Source organism: Sinohyriopsis cumingii, chromosome 11 (genome assembly GCF_028554795.1).
Source record: "Sinohyriopsis cumingii isolate HCF-2022 chromosome 11, ASM2855479v2, whole genome shotgun sequence".
NCBI lineage: Eukaryota > Metazoa > Mollusca > Bivalvia > Unionida > Unionidae > Sinohyriopsis > Sinohyriopsis cumingii.
The window spans coordinates 58,031,243-58,047,763 of NC_142971.1; the positions used below are offsets into that span (position 1 = coordinate 58,031,243).

General features: G+C 35.3%; 1 protein-coding gene across 4 annotated transcripts in view; it reads left to right on the plus strand.

Annotated features, from left to right (window-relative positions):
- LOC149788516 (DNA-binding protein P3A2-like) overlaps positions 1-16,272 on the plus strand; it is a 57,243-nt gene extending 40,971 nt beyond the window's left edge. For all 4 annotated transcript variants that reach the window (XM_089974513.1, XM_089974516.1, XM_089974515.1 and 1 more), the window contains exons 10-12: positions 3,319-3,482; positions 4,201-4,273; positions 10,196-16,272. In XM_089974513.1, coding sequence (XP_089830639.1) covers positions 3,319-3,482; positions 4,201-4,273; positions 10,196-10,224 — 266 coding nt within the window. In that variant the 3' untranslated portion in view covers positions 10,225-16,272. The remainder of the gene's footprint in view (positions 1-3,318; positions 3,483-4,200; positions 4,274-10,195) is intronic.
- Positions 16,273-16,521: the final 249 nt, after the last annotated feature.

Sequence of the window (16,521 nt, forward strand, 5' to 3'; positions counted from 1 at the left end):
GGACGTGTGACTCCTGCTGCATCTGCAAGTTTACTAATCGCTGCTCTACCCCTCCAATATCCTCTTGGGCTGTAATAAATTGACTCCTTTTAATAGTTATCTATGATTAATTACCAGCCCCTAGCATTGTTTACCTTTTGTCACACATCTTATTAAAAAAATTAGCAAGCGATTCTCAGATTTTTACTTTTACAGACTTTAGAGTGTGAATCAACTTCATGTCTGCAATATGTTGTAGATCTGTATTTGTATACCTGATGTCATGAACATGGCATGCTTGATCAATTTCATTTATTGGATACTCTCCTGGACTTGGTTGATCTTTCTTGTCAAGTCAGATATCAAGTCATGTTCTAGGACCACAATAATTATACCCAGGAAGCTGTTTCTCGCCAGGATGCTTAGCCCATGGAGTTCCTGGTAGTTTTCCCAGTGAAGTAGAAATACCACCATATGTCACTTGGGAGACAAATTTGTATTTTTCGCACCACCATTTCACACACTTGTATTACCAAATTCTATCAGAGCAATTATCATTGGTCCATCTCGGTCTGGTAAGATGCAATTGTTACTTAACATGATAATGAGATGGCTTAAGTTGGATAAGATGTATTTAGCGGCACTGCTATGGTGTAATTAAGGATTTTAATGAAAATGCAAAGTCGTTGGATGAGGATGGCAATGATATTATTGATATTATCACTGACATCGATGATGTTCTATCGGTTGATGATCTTAATGGGAACATCAACAATCTCGTAGTATATGATGATATGATGCTAGACAAACAATCAAATCCAGCTTGGATATTTTCTTGAGGCAGACACAGAAACACAGATATTATAACTGTTACTAAGCAATAGAAGCAGATACTTAAAGTGATCAGAGATAGCTGCAATCTTCTGGTTGTCTTTAATGGCATTGATATGCATAATATGTTAAGAAAGATCCATCAGACCTGGTGCTCCTGGAACCATGGTTATAATTCCATTTAAAAACTTCTCATCACAGGCTCAAAAAAATTAATCATGGATTTAACACGGTAAATTTACATGATCCTCAGTCATGATATTGCATGGGTCTCAATCAAATATTTGATTGAGAATCCAGTCACCTGACCGCTACTTTTTAAATTTAAAAAAAAAACACACACACAGAAGCTGGGGGGTAGGGGAGTGAGGACCAACACAGATGTCTCAGGTCAGTGAACAAGGATGTATTAAAATTTGACACCCAAGGTCCTGGTGTAAAACACCAGGGTGTAAAACAGTGGCAGGGGTAAGTGGCATTTTAGGGGCCTCTGTTTATCTTTCTGGACCCTGTGTGTAATTTTTGTAGACACGTTGATTTTAAAAAAAATGGGATGCTTGTTAAAGTTGTAGGATTTGCCCCCCCTCCCCCACTGTTGCTACATTAGGAATGTGGAAGGATTATTGTATTTATCAGGTAGAGATAATTGCATTTTAATCTAGTGATGTTATGAGTCCAGATATTGTGATTGTGGAGTTTAGCTGTCATGCTGTTAATTAGCTTTTCAATAAATTGATATATTTTCTCCTGCTTGTTCTAATTCAGATTTTGGCAAGTGGAAATGTATGCAAAGTCCAAATACATATTTGTCTAACTTTGTGACTTTAAGCTTCACAGGTTCATTCTTCTTATGACCTGCACACTAAAAAGAGAAATAACAAAAAAGACTGAAAATGTATTTTGGTTTACAATCTAATGGAAATACATGTTCTTGAATAACCATTCTTTGGTATAATGCATGTATAATGTGTCAAATAGATCAATGGCATTGTTTGAATAGAGTTTCATTTAAAACAGTTTATCTATAATAATGAGATAATGAGAAGTTACTCTTGTCTTGAATGCTAAACAAAGCCTATCATTCCAGAGTTAATCTTGCAATGTCAGCAATCAGCATGGGCATGTTATAGAATAAACATTACTTGAAGATGGTACCCAGTCAGAATGGATGCTTATATTGACATTTTTTTTTACTAAATACATAGCTTCTCATGATGTCAAGTGGATCCTAATGGTAGCCATTCAGACATTCATTGTGCCTGTCACAGAGGCTGTCTTGAAAATCTTGCTATCACATTTTCTCCTGAATGGCTGGTTATGTTGATCTTGTGCATTCAACAAAGGACTCCTTATAATGTCTAGTTGGTACTAAATAGAAATGGTGCCAGTCTGATTCTGAATATGGCCACCATGACAGCCATCTTGAAAATCTTGTCATTACTCCTGCTTAATGGAAAGTCAAATCAACATAAACTTTCCAAGACTTCTTATGAAATCCATTTTTTGTCTCAATGAAAATGGTGCTATGCTGACAGACAAAGTGTCCACAAAGCAGTTAATTTGAAAATCTTGTTATTACTGAAGAATATCAGTGATAGTTTCAACACCCAGAAGGAAGAAATGATTTTGCCTTGAAATTTTGGAAGTCCTTTTTGGCCCATATGGCAGCAGATGCTTTGAAGGACTATTGTTTAAAATGTATAATGGTGCTTGTATGTGGTCAGCAGGGTGTTATGAGTACTTGAATTTCAGAAAAGAGTGTTTAAGTAACTGTATGGACAAAATATATAAAGTAGACTTAGATTTTTATTGTGTTGTCACATTTGGTGCTTTTACATACTCCATAACCTTTCTAGACATATATTTATTTTTTGTTGTCATATTGGGAGGGGGTCAATATATTCCAGAACCTTTCTGGATAGGTTTCCTTCTGGTGTGTTCACCACTTGTGTCCCATTTTCAAGAAGCTGCTATGCATGAGGGTGGGTTGCTGCATTTGAAACACCTTAGCTGATATCCCTCCCCATCAAACTACAAATAACAAATATACCAAGTAGCTGACATGGGTGCTGTGCTTGAAGTATGACAGCATTATCAGACTGGAGGATACTTTTACAGAGAATAACAGAAAGGAACTTTATCATGTTTATAATTAGCAGGAAGTAATGTAGCTTACATGTTTGAGAAAAAGTGAACCAAATCAATTATATGGATTGAAAAATACAGGTCTAAGAAGACAGCAAATAAAGATGTGAAAATTCTGTCTATGATATGGACCCTTAAAGGTTACTACTAAATCAGTGTAATTTTTGTCTTTGGAATTTTTTAAAATAAGCTGTAAAAAGTTATTTTTAAAAAAATGCCATTAATTTTTTCAGGTTTTGACGAATTGCAAACCTGAAAATCTTATGACATTACTGATGTTGAACCCCCTGTTAAAACATAAGATCTAACTTCCATCGGAAAACATCTTGTTTTTTTGTTCTAATCTTCAAATTTTCATTCCAGGCGTGATGACAATGGTCCCAGTCACAATGTATCAGACAGTTCAGACATTACCAGCCTTCTCCACAGCAGTTACTACCCAGAATGTCCAAATTGCCTTGGCAGCCAACTCAGACAGTGGGGATGGCATCCTGAGAGGTGTCCCAGATGCCACGCAAGCTGTTGAGGTTATTGCAGTAACTCCAGCGGTTTCTTCCTGACGTTTCTGAGGCCTTTGAGAGGCCATAATGAATGGAAAAACAAATCCTGAATGTTGTAGTCATTTTACTGGCAGATTATTCAGTCAGAGCTACACTTGAGTTTTACATCTGGCACTATAGATTCATATTGTTAGAGAGTGTTTTTTGAGAATAAGATAATCAGGAAATGAACTACACATTCTTCCACAAGGAAAACAATTGTGTCTACCCACGCTGTGGAATATGAAATTTGTACACACGTTCCACAAAACAGACAAATTGTTATGGAGTGGCGACATTGTAGCTTGCTTCCACATGGACCTGGCTACTGTCTTCATATCATTCATATAACTTGATCCTTTAATATATTACTTAACATCAGTTGAGGTTTTACTGCATCAAGATGTGTCAGTAGCCATTGTGCTACATCATATTAAGTAAGTGTTTTTGATGTCATTATAAGTGAGACAAACTTTTTCCCTTCTAACCAATTCAGTCACCAATCCAGCCAGTTGGATAAATGGCCTGAATAAAATATGTATTTCTCCAATACAATTTCTATGCAGTCATGCAGACAATGAGGATTTTAGATTGCTTCTACTAAGTAAAGGAGAGCTAGAGTAATGCACTGGCATCGGAGTCCATGCATATAAAAAGATATACATATGTGCAGCCTCATTGCATCTCAACCATTCTTTCTTCCTAGGTCCTAGGCAACAGTTTGGAGTGGATTCATAGCACCTACCCTCTGGGACAAGCACTACACCCTCGTCACAAAAGTAGGTTACTGTGACCAATATTTCAATTTTGACTGACTTTAATAAAATTTTAGGGTTTTTGAGAGCTTATTTTGTAAGCACTGCTAATGCTAGAATCATTAAACTAGACAAGTATGCATCTTTCTTAGTACAAACCTTTTCAATAAAAAAGGTCACTGTGACCTATATTAAAACTTAACTGATTTGGTTACCTTTTTGCATTTAGCTCAAGACCATATTGAATTTTTTTTGCATCCTTTATATATATTGTTGGAATGATTAAGTCAGGTGAGAGGATGCATCTTGATATTTGCTACACCCTTTCACAAAGTAGGACTGTTCTTGCAAGAGTTATTGAACTTGATTGTATGGACCTCTGCTAGTATCACACTCATACAGCAAAAGAAGGCCTCTACTAGTATGACAGTTGTACAGCAAAGGAGGGCATTTTCCTACATTATTTCATTTTACTGGCTTTGGTCAACTTTTTGCATCTAGCACATGGCCACATTTTCTGTTTGCTGTGTACATACTGTCCTATGTAGAATCATGAAACTTGGTAAGGGATACATCCTGTTGAGTCCTTGATAAGGGATACATCTCGTTGAGGCCTATTCCTTCATTGCAGAAGTACTTGGTAAAGGATACATTTCATATAAACCTTGTTATGGGATACATCTTGTTGAGACGGGGGTAAGGGATACATCTTGCTGAGGCCTTGGTAAGGGATACATCTCATTGTGACCTTGGTGTGTAATACATCTCATTGAGGGGTGGCCGAGTGGTCTGAAGTGCTCTCTGTCATGGATCATTGCCATCTCACCTCTGTCTGCATGGGTTCGAGTCTTGGGCTCGGCTAATGTGGATATGTGAGAAAGCTTGCCGGTTGCTTATCGTGGGTCAGTGGTTCTTTCCTGGGTTTCCCATTTATACTGGCCACCATGTATAGCCTATCTTGTGCTGAAAAATGGCATTAAACCCTATAACAACAACAACATCTCATTGAGGCCTTGTTATGGGATACATCTTGTTGAGTCATTGATAAGGGATACATCTTGTTGAGGCCTTGTTTAGGGATACATCTCTTTGTGGCCTTGGTAAAGGATACATCTTACTGAAACTTGTAAGAGATATGTCTTGTTGAGGCCTTGGTATAGGACACATCTCATTCATACATCTTGTTGAGGCCTTGATACGGGAGACATCTTGTTGAGGCCTTGGTAAGGGATACATCTTTTGAGGCCTTGGTGTGTAATACATCTCATTGAGGCCTTGGTATGGGAGACATCTTGTTGAGGCCTTGGTATGGGATGCATCTCTTTGAGGACTTGGTATGGGATACGTCTCATTGAAGCCTTGGTAGGGGATACATCTTGTTGAGGCCTTGATAAGGGATACATCTTGATTTGACCTTGGTAAGGGATACATCTTGTGGGATAATCTTGTTGAGACCTTGGTCAGGGATAATCTTGTTGAGACCTTGGTCAGGGATAATCTTGTTGAGACCTTGGTCAGGGATACATCTTGTTGAGACCTTGGTCAGGGATACATCTTGTTGAGGCCTTGGTCAGGGATACATCTTGTTGAGACCTTGATAAGGGATACATGTTGTTGAGACCTTGGGAAGGGATACATCTCATTGATGACTTGGTACAGGAATTATCTTGTGGAGATCTTAGTAAGGGATTTATCTTGTTTAGACTTTGGTAAGAGATACACCTTGTTGAGACCTTGGCAAGGGTACATCTTGAGTCCTATTCCCTCATTACAAAAGAAAGTTATTATGGCTCCACATTTATGCTACATTCTCATGGGTTACATTTTTTGTTTGATGTTCAATTTTTACTATGACCTATATTTAATCTTTTACTAGTTTTGGTTAAGTCTTTGCGTTTAGTTCATTGCCACATACGTTTGTGGCATGCAATATGCATAATATTCTACCTAGAATCATACAACTTTGCAAGAGGATGTATCTTGATGGGTGCTGCACCCTTATTGTAAAACGAGGTACATTGTGACCTTTATTTCATGCTTCAGTGACATTTCTGAAAAGTTAAGTTTAAAGTTCATTTGTTAAATACTGTTCATGTTAGAATAGTAAAATTTGATTGATGGTTACATATCTGTTAATAGTTCAACTTGTATCAAAGGTCACCATGATCAGTATTTATGATGGCATCAGTAGAAGTTGTGATCTTAATGTATTGCTAACAAAGTAATTGTGGCAACATAAATGATATGATTCTCTTTGCAAAATGCCCGAGTAATCACAACTGCTGATTTTCTCATAGCTGCATATTTTTATTGCATTGTTTGTAGCACATTTCGAAATTTAGCAGATTTCTCATTTGTTTATAAAATTAATTTTGGTTGTTGTGATATCTCTCTACATAATGTAAAATCCTGAAACATGATGAATTGACTGACTTTCACTAGCTATCACGATAGATTAAATGCCAATCGAGTTAGATGGCATGTAAAAAATATGACTGAAGGAAAACACTAAACATTTTACCTCAAGCTTATTGATGTCAGAAAGTTTGGTTTTATTCGAGATTGAAATATTCGATTTATATTCACACAGTTTTAAAAATAATTGGTGTTGTGCTCTGAAATGTGCAACAGCTTCAGAATATATTGATCTGTTATTTTTTATTATTAAATTCAACAAGTTTATGGTTGAAAAAGTATCATTCATGCCAAAAATGCCCCAGACCTGCCAACCCTTACAATTTTGACACAAGTCTTACGAAAATGACTCCTAAAATACTGCCTTATGGAAAAATGATTGTTGCTGAAATAGCACGATGATTGGTTCATCCGTGTTTGATTTGAATCTGGGTTTCATATTAGAATTAGTGGAATTGGTCAAGGAACCAGACTAACTTTAAAGCAGTACTTCAGATGCTTAAAACTGCAGATATTTTTTAATGCGAAGCATCTACATGATCAAACTGTTGATTATAACATTTTTTTAAATCGTGTCCAGCAAGTGATGCATGTTGAATACAAAATGGAAATTAAGCCTCTTAAAATATGTTAATAATCAGCACAGAATAATAAAAAGGAATATTCAGATTCTTGTGAATAAATGCAGGAAAGGACACAATTACGTTTATTGGACTTCACTTGTCAGTTTGAGTATGTTTCATTACTGTCATCTTGTGAAATGGAAAATACACATCCAAAATTACATCAATTTGAGAAATAGTAACATGCCATTGAGCTTCATAGGGTTTGGAACTCAAATTTGTGCAACTTATCTAGTGGTAAATAAGGTCTGTGTGTACTTCACAAACTTTTGGTTGAAATAATGTTAACTATCGCTGCATGTTTCAAAAAACAAACTTTAAAATGTTTTCCGGTTTTACTATAGCAGTTTTATATTTTGTTACACCTTACTGAAAACTGATCAAACTTACAGAAAGAATCAACTGCCTTTTTGAGATGGTCTCATCAAGGTTGGCAGGTCTGACACCCTTTAAAAAAAAAATACAATTTGTGGAAAAAGATACAGTGTGCTCAGATTCTTTTTCCCAGAGTTGCTAAGTCTGTGTATATATTCGAAATAAATGTTGAACTTAGCAGAACTTTTACACAAGGCACATGTATGGTAAAATAAGTCTACTGGCTGCACTAGTGCTATATGTAGCTGTGGACAAATTGACTGAGAACTATATGTAGGTAGAGACAACTTGACTGAGAACTATATGTAGGTGGGGACAACTTGACTGAGAACTATATGTAGGTGGAGACAACTTGACTGAGAACTATATGTAGGTGGAGACAACTTGACTGAGAACTATAAGTAGTTGGAGACAACTTGACTGAGAACTATATGTAGGTGGAGACAACTTGACTGAGAACTATAAGTAGGTAGAAACAGCTTGACTGAGAACTATAGGTGGAGACAACTTGACTGAGAACTATATGTAGGTGGAGACAACTTGACAGAACTATAGGTAGGTGGGGACAACTTGGCTGAGAACTATATGTAGGTGGGGACAACTTGATGGAGAACTATATGTAGGTGGGGACAACTTGGCTAAGAACTATATGTGGGTGGACACAACTTGACTGAGAACTATATGTAGGTGGGGATAACTTGACTGAGAACTATAAGTAGGTAGAAACAGCTTGACTGAGAACTATAGGTGGAGACAACTTGACTGAGAACTATATGTAGGTGGAGACAACTTGACAGAACTATAGGTAGGTGGGGACAACTTGGCTGAGAACTATATGTAGGTGGGGACAACTTGATGGAGAACTATATGTAGGTGGAGACAACTTGACTGAGAACTATAAGTAGGTAGAAACAGCTTGACTGAGAACTATAGGTGGAGACAACTTGACTGAGAACTATATGTAGGTGGAGACAACTTGACAGAACTATAGGTAGGTGGGGACAACTTGGCTGAGAACTATATGTAGGTGGGGACAACTTGATGGAGAACTATATGTAGGTGGGGACAACTTGGCTGAGAACTATATGTGGGTGGAGACAACTTGACTGAGAACTATATGTAGGTGGGGATAACTTGACTGAGAACTATATGTAAGTAGAGACGACTTGATGGAGAACTATATGTAGGTGGGGACAACTTCACTGAGAACTACATGTAGGTGGAGACAACTTCACAGAGGACTGTATATGTAGGTAGAAACAGCTTGACTGAGAACTATAGGTAGGGACAACTTGACTGAGAACTATATGTGGGTGGAGACAACTTGACTGAGAACTATATGTAGGTGGGGACAACTTGACTGAGAACTATATGTAGGTGGAGACAACTTGACGGAGAACAGTATGTAGGTGGGGACAACTTGACGGAGAACTATATGTAGGTGCTACATTAATAGTACTATCAGTGGGATATTTTTGAGCCTTTATTGCAAGAGCTATATGTAGGTAAGTCGCTTTGCAACAGTTAAAGACTTATTTTATTTTTTACTCTAGTTTATTTATAATTTTATTCATAACATCAATGAATATATTTAGTAAGTTTGATGATGCCGTGTTTTGTAGAAGTTGGAGGACATCACACTGTCATGATAAGCATCTTTGTCAATGTGTACCATTTGATATGGGAACAATTTTTTAATTTCCACCTATCTTAAATGTAAGTGACAAAATCAGTATATAATAATGAAGTACCTTTCAAAATAGAATTGTTGACAGAGAAAACGAATGAGGTGATATGTGGTCAGGGTTTCAAATGAAAGACATTTGAAAAGTTGCCTATCCTTATCAAGTTATTTCATGTATGGCCTTTTATATACTGAGTTGGTAAATTAGAGTTGTTACTGGTAAGAGATGTTATTTATATTGGAAACTGAATTGAAATGACACATGTAAGAGAGGTCATTTCAGCATTTGCCATGTTTCGTACTTCAGGATTCAAATGTGCACTTGAATGATTAGGATGTTGATGTTTTTGTTTTTGTTTCCTAAGATAATATTCCTTTACCTTTTTCACATCGTGCTAGCAGTATTTTAAATCAAACATTATTTTATTTATTGGTCATTAGGATTAAAAAGCAAAAGGTTGCCAAATACACCATATTTTTCCTCTCAAGTCCACATAGATTTTTTATTGTGGCCACTAGTTGACAGATAACATTTGATATATGATTACACCCTGAGCATAAGAAATTTTACTCTTAACTGATTTCTTATGATCAGTCACAGGAATTTTTCCTTGTACTTCAAACAACTGTAAATTTTTGTAGTTATCAGTCCCCACACATCCTATTGGTCAATGATTCAAATGGAAATACAAGTACAATTAAAATCCATATTTCCCATCTGTATGGTATTCTGTATTAAGAATTGAAAAAAGTAGAACTAAATGACTTTATGAAATGACAGTATGGAAATTCTTTTTTTATAAACTTGTATCAATGTTATAATGTCATGTATCATCTTCATATTTTCAGTTGCTAAGCTGTTTAAGGATGTCTGCTAGTCTACATGGCCAGGTGTGATAGCATATGAATGTTCTCATGCTTGCCCAAGCTTGGTGGTATTGTGAAGTTCATAATGATTTAGGAGTCATGATGTTCGTCAGTGAAACTCGATGTAGATCTGTAGTTTTCATGTGCAATACCTGATCGTATTCAGGAAATGAGGAATGAATACCAGATGGAAGTAGATAATCCCCGTGGTCTGGTATTTCTGAAATTCACATTGATGTAACCAAAACCTTTATTCTGTGATAGTTGTGTTATTTTAACTCAGATGATAGATGGGTAATCTGCTGTTCTGTAAAACGTCTCATTTTCACATTAAAAAATGTATGTATATTGATTTTTTTATACCACTTAGTCATAAGGCCAAATGAGGTTGTGGCACTGCATTCATCATGCATCGTGTCCCGTGTGTTGTGCCTCAGTTAGCAAGTACCACTTGACCAAATTGGACCAAATTTTGCGGAACATGATTGGATTTTTTAGAAGTTTTTGTGCAAATGATTCCGATCTGCTTTTAAAAATGACCACCATTACTGAAAAGAGTAAAATCCCTTTAAACAAGGTCTTAAAAAAACGATCAACAGAACTTTATCAAATTTGACAGCATCCTGGCATGAAGCCATTTCAGGTTTATAGAAATTACACTGATCAGCTTTTAATTTTGGGTGCTGTTACTCAAAGTAGAGAATTTTTTTAAACTACTTATCCAGAAATGCAGAACAAAATTTGACAGAAAGCATAATGGCAAGAAGACCTTTCAAGTTTGTATACTGATGTTGATCGGCCTCTATATATGGCCACTGTTACTACAAATAGAAGAACCATTAAACCATTTTTTCTTGAAAACATCCTGGCATGAAGAGTTTTCAAATGTATTCAGAGTGATGACAGTCCACCATCAAAAATGGCCATCATTACTAAAAAGAGTAAAACTTAACAACTTCTCAAAAACCACGGAACAGAATTTAATAAATTATGAAAGCATTAGGGTAAGAAGAAAGCATTAGGGCAAGATGAAAGCATTAGTGCAGTTGATCATTAGATCAGTCATTAAATGTGGTCACCGTTAGTAAAAATAGAAATATCATTAAATGAACTCACCAAAACTATACAACAGGCTAACGAAATTTTATAGAAAGCATCCAGAGGGCTTTAAAATTTATATAAATGTAACTGATCTGCTAACAGTTATGGCCACTACTACTAAAAATTACTTTTTTCACCGAAACTGTTGAATAGAATCTGATAAAAATTGTATTAAAAATTCCTGCTTGAAGACCGTATCAGTTTTTTTATATACAAAAGATTAGAATCCACTGCCAAATATGTCCACTGTTACTTGAAACAGAAAAATCTTTAATTGACTTCCAATACTGTTTATTAGAATATGACCAAACATAAAACATCCTGGCTAGCAGATTTTTCAGACTTTTACAACAGATGTGGAACCACCATCAGACATGATTGCTGATGCTAAAAAAGAAAAACCTTGAAACTTCTCCAAAACTATTGATAGAAAGCGCTAGGGCATGATGACCTTTCAACCTTGAAACCTTGAAACTTCTCCAAAACTATTGATAGAAAGCGCTAGGGCATGATGACCTTTCATTTTGTACCAGAGATGCAGATATTTAATCAGTCAGGGCTACCATTGCTAAACATTTAAAGAACTACTCAACAAAAAACTGCTCAACAACATTCAACACATTTTTTTTCTGTCTTACGCCCAATTTCATATTGCTTCAATTGATGCCACTACACCCAAAAAATCGGGAAAAATATTGGCACTGCTTCAAACACTGCTCAGCGGAATTGAACCAACTTGGTCACAAAATGTCCTGGCATATTTAACCAATACTGCAGAGCTGTCATTAAAAAAAGGATGAAGATACAAGATCCTACCCCACCCCCACACTTTGGCAACTAACCCTCCAACTGGAATGTTAGTGATGAAACTGAAGATGAATTAGATGGGGCATTGAATGTTGTATTTCAGTTTGCTTTTTGAACCCTCAGGGTAGACATGTCAACTAATATAATTCTATCGGAGGTATATAAACTGCACAATTCATCATGTAAACTCAGCCCAAATACTTCACATTTAATGAATGACTTTTTATGTGCCTGTGTTTCCATCTTGCTGTTACCAATTTCTTTTCCACACTATTACTTGAGTTTTATACCATTTATAGTTATCATAATTATATGGATGGCTTGCACTAGGGGTAAGGAAGAGTCCTATTGATTTGGGGATCAAAGGTCAAGGTCATTATGACTAAAAAGGTGAAAGTGGTTTGCACACAGTAACATTAGTCCCATATCACATATCTGAACTAGACCAAATAGATGGCTTTCACTTTGATAAAGAAGACGCCTATCATTTTGGGAATCCATAAATCAAGGTCACCCTGAAAGAGAAGGAAAATGATTTTCAGTTTTGTATGGAAAACTGTTAAACACAGGGCAAGCATATAATGTGTTATTCACAGTACTTGTGTTCATTTGTTATTGGATGTTAAAATATCAGTGACAAAATTAATTTGTATGGCTGCAGCCAACTCCTCAAAAAAAAGGTCATATCTTTACAAAAATAATAATTCAAACATAGCCAGTTCTGTTTAACCCAAATATTTTCACTCTTCAATTTTCCAAATACAATATTTTCATGACAAAAAAATGTGTTTTGTAGCCCTCAAAGAATTAAGTTTTGGTGGAAATGTTAATTTAGGTATGTTTTGCCTGAACTGTGTAGTATCTGGCTATGAAACTGTTTTGACTACCACTTTGACTACCATTTTGACTACCACTTTGACTACCTTTGATATTGATATCACATGTATGAACAGAAGATGTTTTCAGTAAGTAACAACAAAATAAAGCCAATTCACTCCACAACCCATGATCAAAGTGAGCCATGAGCTTGGTAAAGATAATGGTAAACAAAAAACAACTTTAGCACTTTAGCCTTGAGATAGCAGAATTAATAAATATTTTGATAACTGTAAAATCAGTGGTCATCAGCATTACATCAAGCCAACATGAGATTGCTGGCATTTTTATGTTTTCCACTGGAGAGTGACAAAGGGAAACAGCATTTATGGATGTAAATTTTATTGTCGGTAAACTAAACTAATACATTTATTTCAGACAACATCTTATGTGAGGTTTTATTCAGTGGCATATTTTCCATAACCTATTTTGGATGTAGTTGGTTTGGTCTTTATGCCTTAAATCAAGTACATAAAATGGTATTCTGCAATTAAATTCTTACACCAGTCAAAGTGAATTGGCAACATTTCATTTTTAGGGCAATTAAATTCTTATACCAGTCAAAGTGAATTGGCAACATTTCATTTTTAGGGCAATTAAATTCTTATACCATTCAAAATAATTGGCTACATTTAATTTTTAGGGCAATTAAATTCTTATACCAGTCAAAGTGAATTGGCAACATTTCATTTTTAGGGCAATTAAATTCTTATACCAGTCAAAGTGAATTGGCAACATTTCATTTTTAGGGCAATTAAATTCTTATACCATTCAAAATAATTGGCTACATTTCATATTTAGGGTAATTAAATTCTTACACCAGTCAAAGTGATTTGCTACATTTCGTATTGAGGGTAATTAAGTTCTATACCAGTCAAAGTGATTGGCTACATTTCATATTTAGGGCTGATATCACCATAGACCTCTCCTTCATTAGCTCCTGCACAAAGACCACATAATAGGAATGGGTGCAAATTATCGAGGTACCTCTGACATTCAGAAAGGGACTGTGAGCAATAGCGAAAAAGGGAGGGTAGTGGGTATGAGTGGTTGATTCCTTATTTTATATCACACTGGAATTTTTTTAAATTAAATGGTGAACTTGTTTACCTTTCTGTATAAGTTACCTTTATTTTCAATGTCACCAGTCTTTGTAGGATAGTTGAAAATATTTCTCACAAGTTGTTTCAAGACACTTTGTACCAGTGAAAACTTGCTTGTGAATATGGATACATTTCTAATAGTATTGTTGATTCAGAACAGAATTAGATTATCTTTTTCAAAAAACATAGTTATTTTGAGAAACAATAAAGCTGAAACTATTTTCTGTTCTGTTGTTAAATATTTAGGCTGCAATTTCATTGAAAAGTAAAATTGTGAGACTTTAAGCTAGTGTAAGGTCTGCCATCGGTAAAAGATGGCAGACATCCCAGGCACATAGATAAAATAAATAAAGTATCCACAAAGTTTAGCATGGCAATTTGCCAATCACATATTTGTTAATGTTTGTTCTAAACTGCCTGGAGGATTGCCATGAGCTTTACATGCAGATTCAACCCCTGGTGTCATTGGTCCTAAATGAAAATGAGGCTAAGATGTCTGGCAGGACCACAACAGTGGCCATCTTGAAAATCTTCCCATTGCTTTTCATGGGTTTTTCAGTTAACGACTTCTTTGTTATAATATCTATTGGTTATATATCAGTCTGGTGCCAGTCTACTTTGTTATAATATCTATTGGTTTTATATGTGTCTGGTGCCAGGCTGACAGCCATTATAGCAATCACAACATCATCTTGTTTTCACTGTACCTCCTGGCAAGGTTTGGTTTGGTGTCTTATGGCAAGATATTAATAAGGGCACACCCCAGTATCCATTCTATGCTGATATATTAACAGGATTAAAACTTGCACTCGTTTGATCGTTATCAGGCATGCTAATTTCCAAACTACAGCAACTCCTTATTCTGTCACAATGGAAAGTTGTATTGACACGGGCTTTTCACAAATGATTTCTTACTGTGTCTAGTTGGTTCTTAAAGAAAATGATGTTAATACTAATTATTATATCAAGTTATCCATCAGTAAAAGTGGTGCCAATCTTGCATCCAACATGGCTGCCATTACATTCATCTTGAGGACGTCTTTATTGCTCAATAATACTTGAGATGATATAAAGACTTCATAGATTTTTGCTATAATGTTGTGCAATCCAATAATGACAGATACATTTGATTAACGATACTCCCACAAAGGGACTGATGTTTTACGGTCTGAAAAGAACATGCAGAATTCAAGACTATTTCTTTTTAACTGCTGAGTGTTGAAATTGTCTCAGATATTCTTGAGAAAACAATTTTCAAATAGCAACAGTGACAGCCATGTTTGGTGTAAGATTGATACCATTTTTATTTAGGACTTACTAGAGTTTTCAGAAGTATTGGTGACAAGATTTACCATGTGTTCCACTGTGGCAATCACATCAGATGTCTTTGGGCACCATTTTCTTTTAGAACCAAATAGATGTAGATGAAAATCATAGGTTGATATGACCATAATTTCTGTAAGAGTAGCAATAATGACATAAAATTAGCAGCATTTTCATTCATGACCAACTGTATATTGAATGTTCAAGCAAAACCATTTTCATTATGAACCCAATAGACCTTGGGATCAATGTGCATGTAAAGTTTCATGCCAATCCTCCACGTAGTTTACAAGTAGTACGAATAACAAACTGTGTGCTTATGGACAATTGGATAACAGGCTATCCCATAAGCTCATCAGACAATTGACCAAAATAGCTAAAAATAGATACTTTGTATTAACCCATTCTTCAGGGCGTGTTTATAGAGAACAGTTTTAGTGTTGGTTCATAATGTGTAAGTGTTAAAAAAAACATTTTGTAACAATCAGACTGTTCTAAGAAGATTATGGTAAACACCAAATTTTGCCTCTTCCATTGGTGATCCTATTATGGAAATAATTTAAAAAAACTTGGTCATAGAAATTTCTGTCAGATTTTTTTAAAGATAAAAAATGCTGAAAAATAGTTGGCAAAAAGTTCTAACTAATTTAAAATGAGATTGCCTTTAACACATTTGTTATTGCGTGTATATATATAGAATAACTTGTTATTAAGTTTTCATCTGACAGAACATACTTATATTATTTATAATGTAAATTATTTGAAAGCAGAAATTGTGTTATAGTGTAATTTTTAGTGTAAGATTTTGATTTGTAAATAAAATGTTATTGAATTAAAATTTCATATTGATTTTCTCCTTTGTCATTGTACCTTATAGTAGAATCAATTTTATCCTCACATGTACTTCAATAAAATTAGAATGTTTTACATCAGAGTATACTGCTATTATGCTGACATGGTCGTTAGATATCCAATAAAGATTGTGGCATTTTCAAGATCCCAGACCAGTATGATTAGATATCCAATAAAGATTGTGGCATTTTCAAGATGCCAGACCAGTATGATTAGATATCCAATAAAGATTGTGGCATTTTCAAG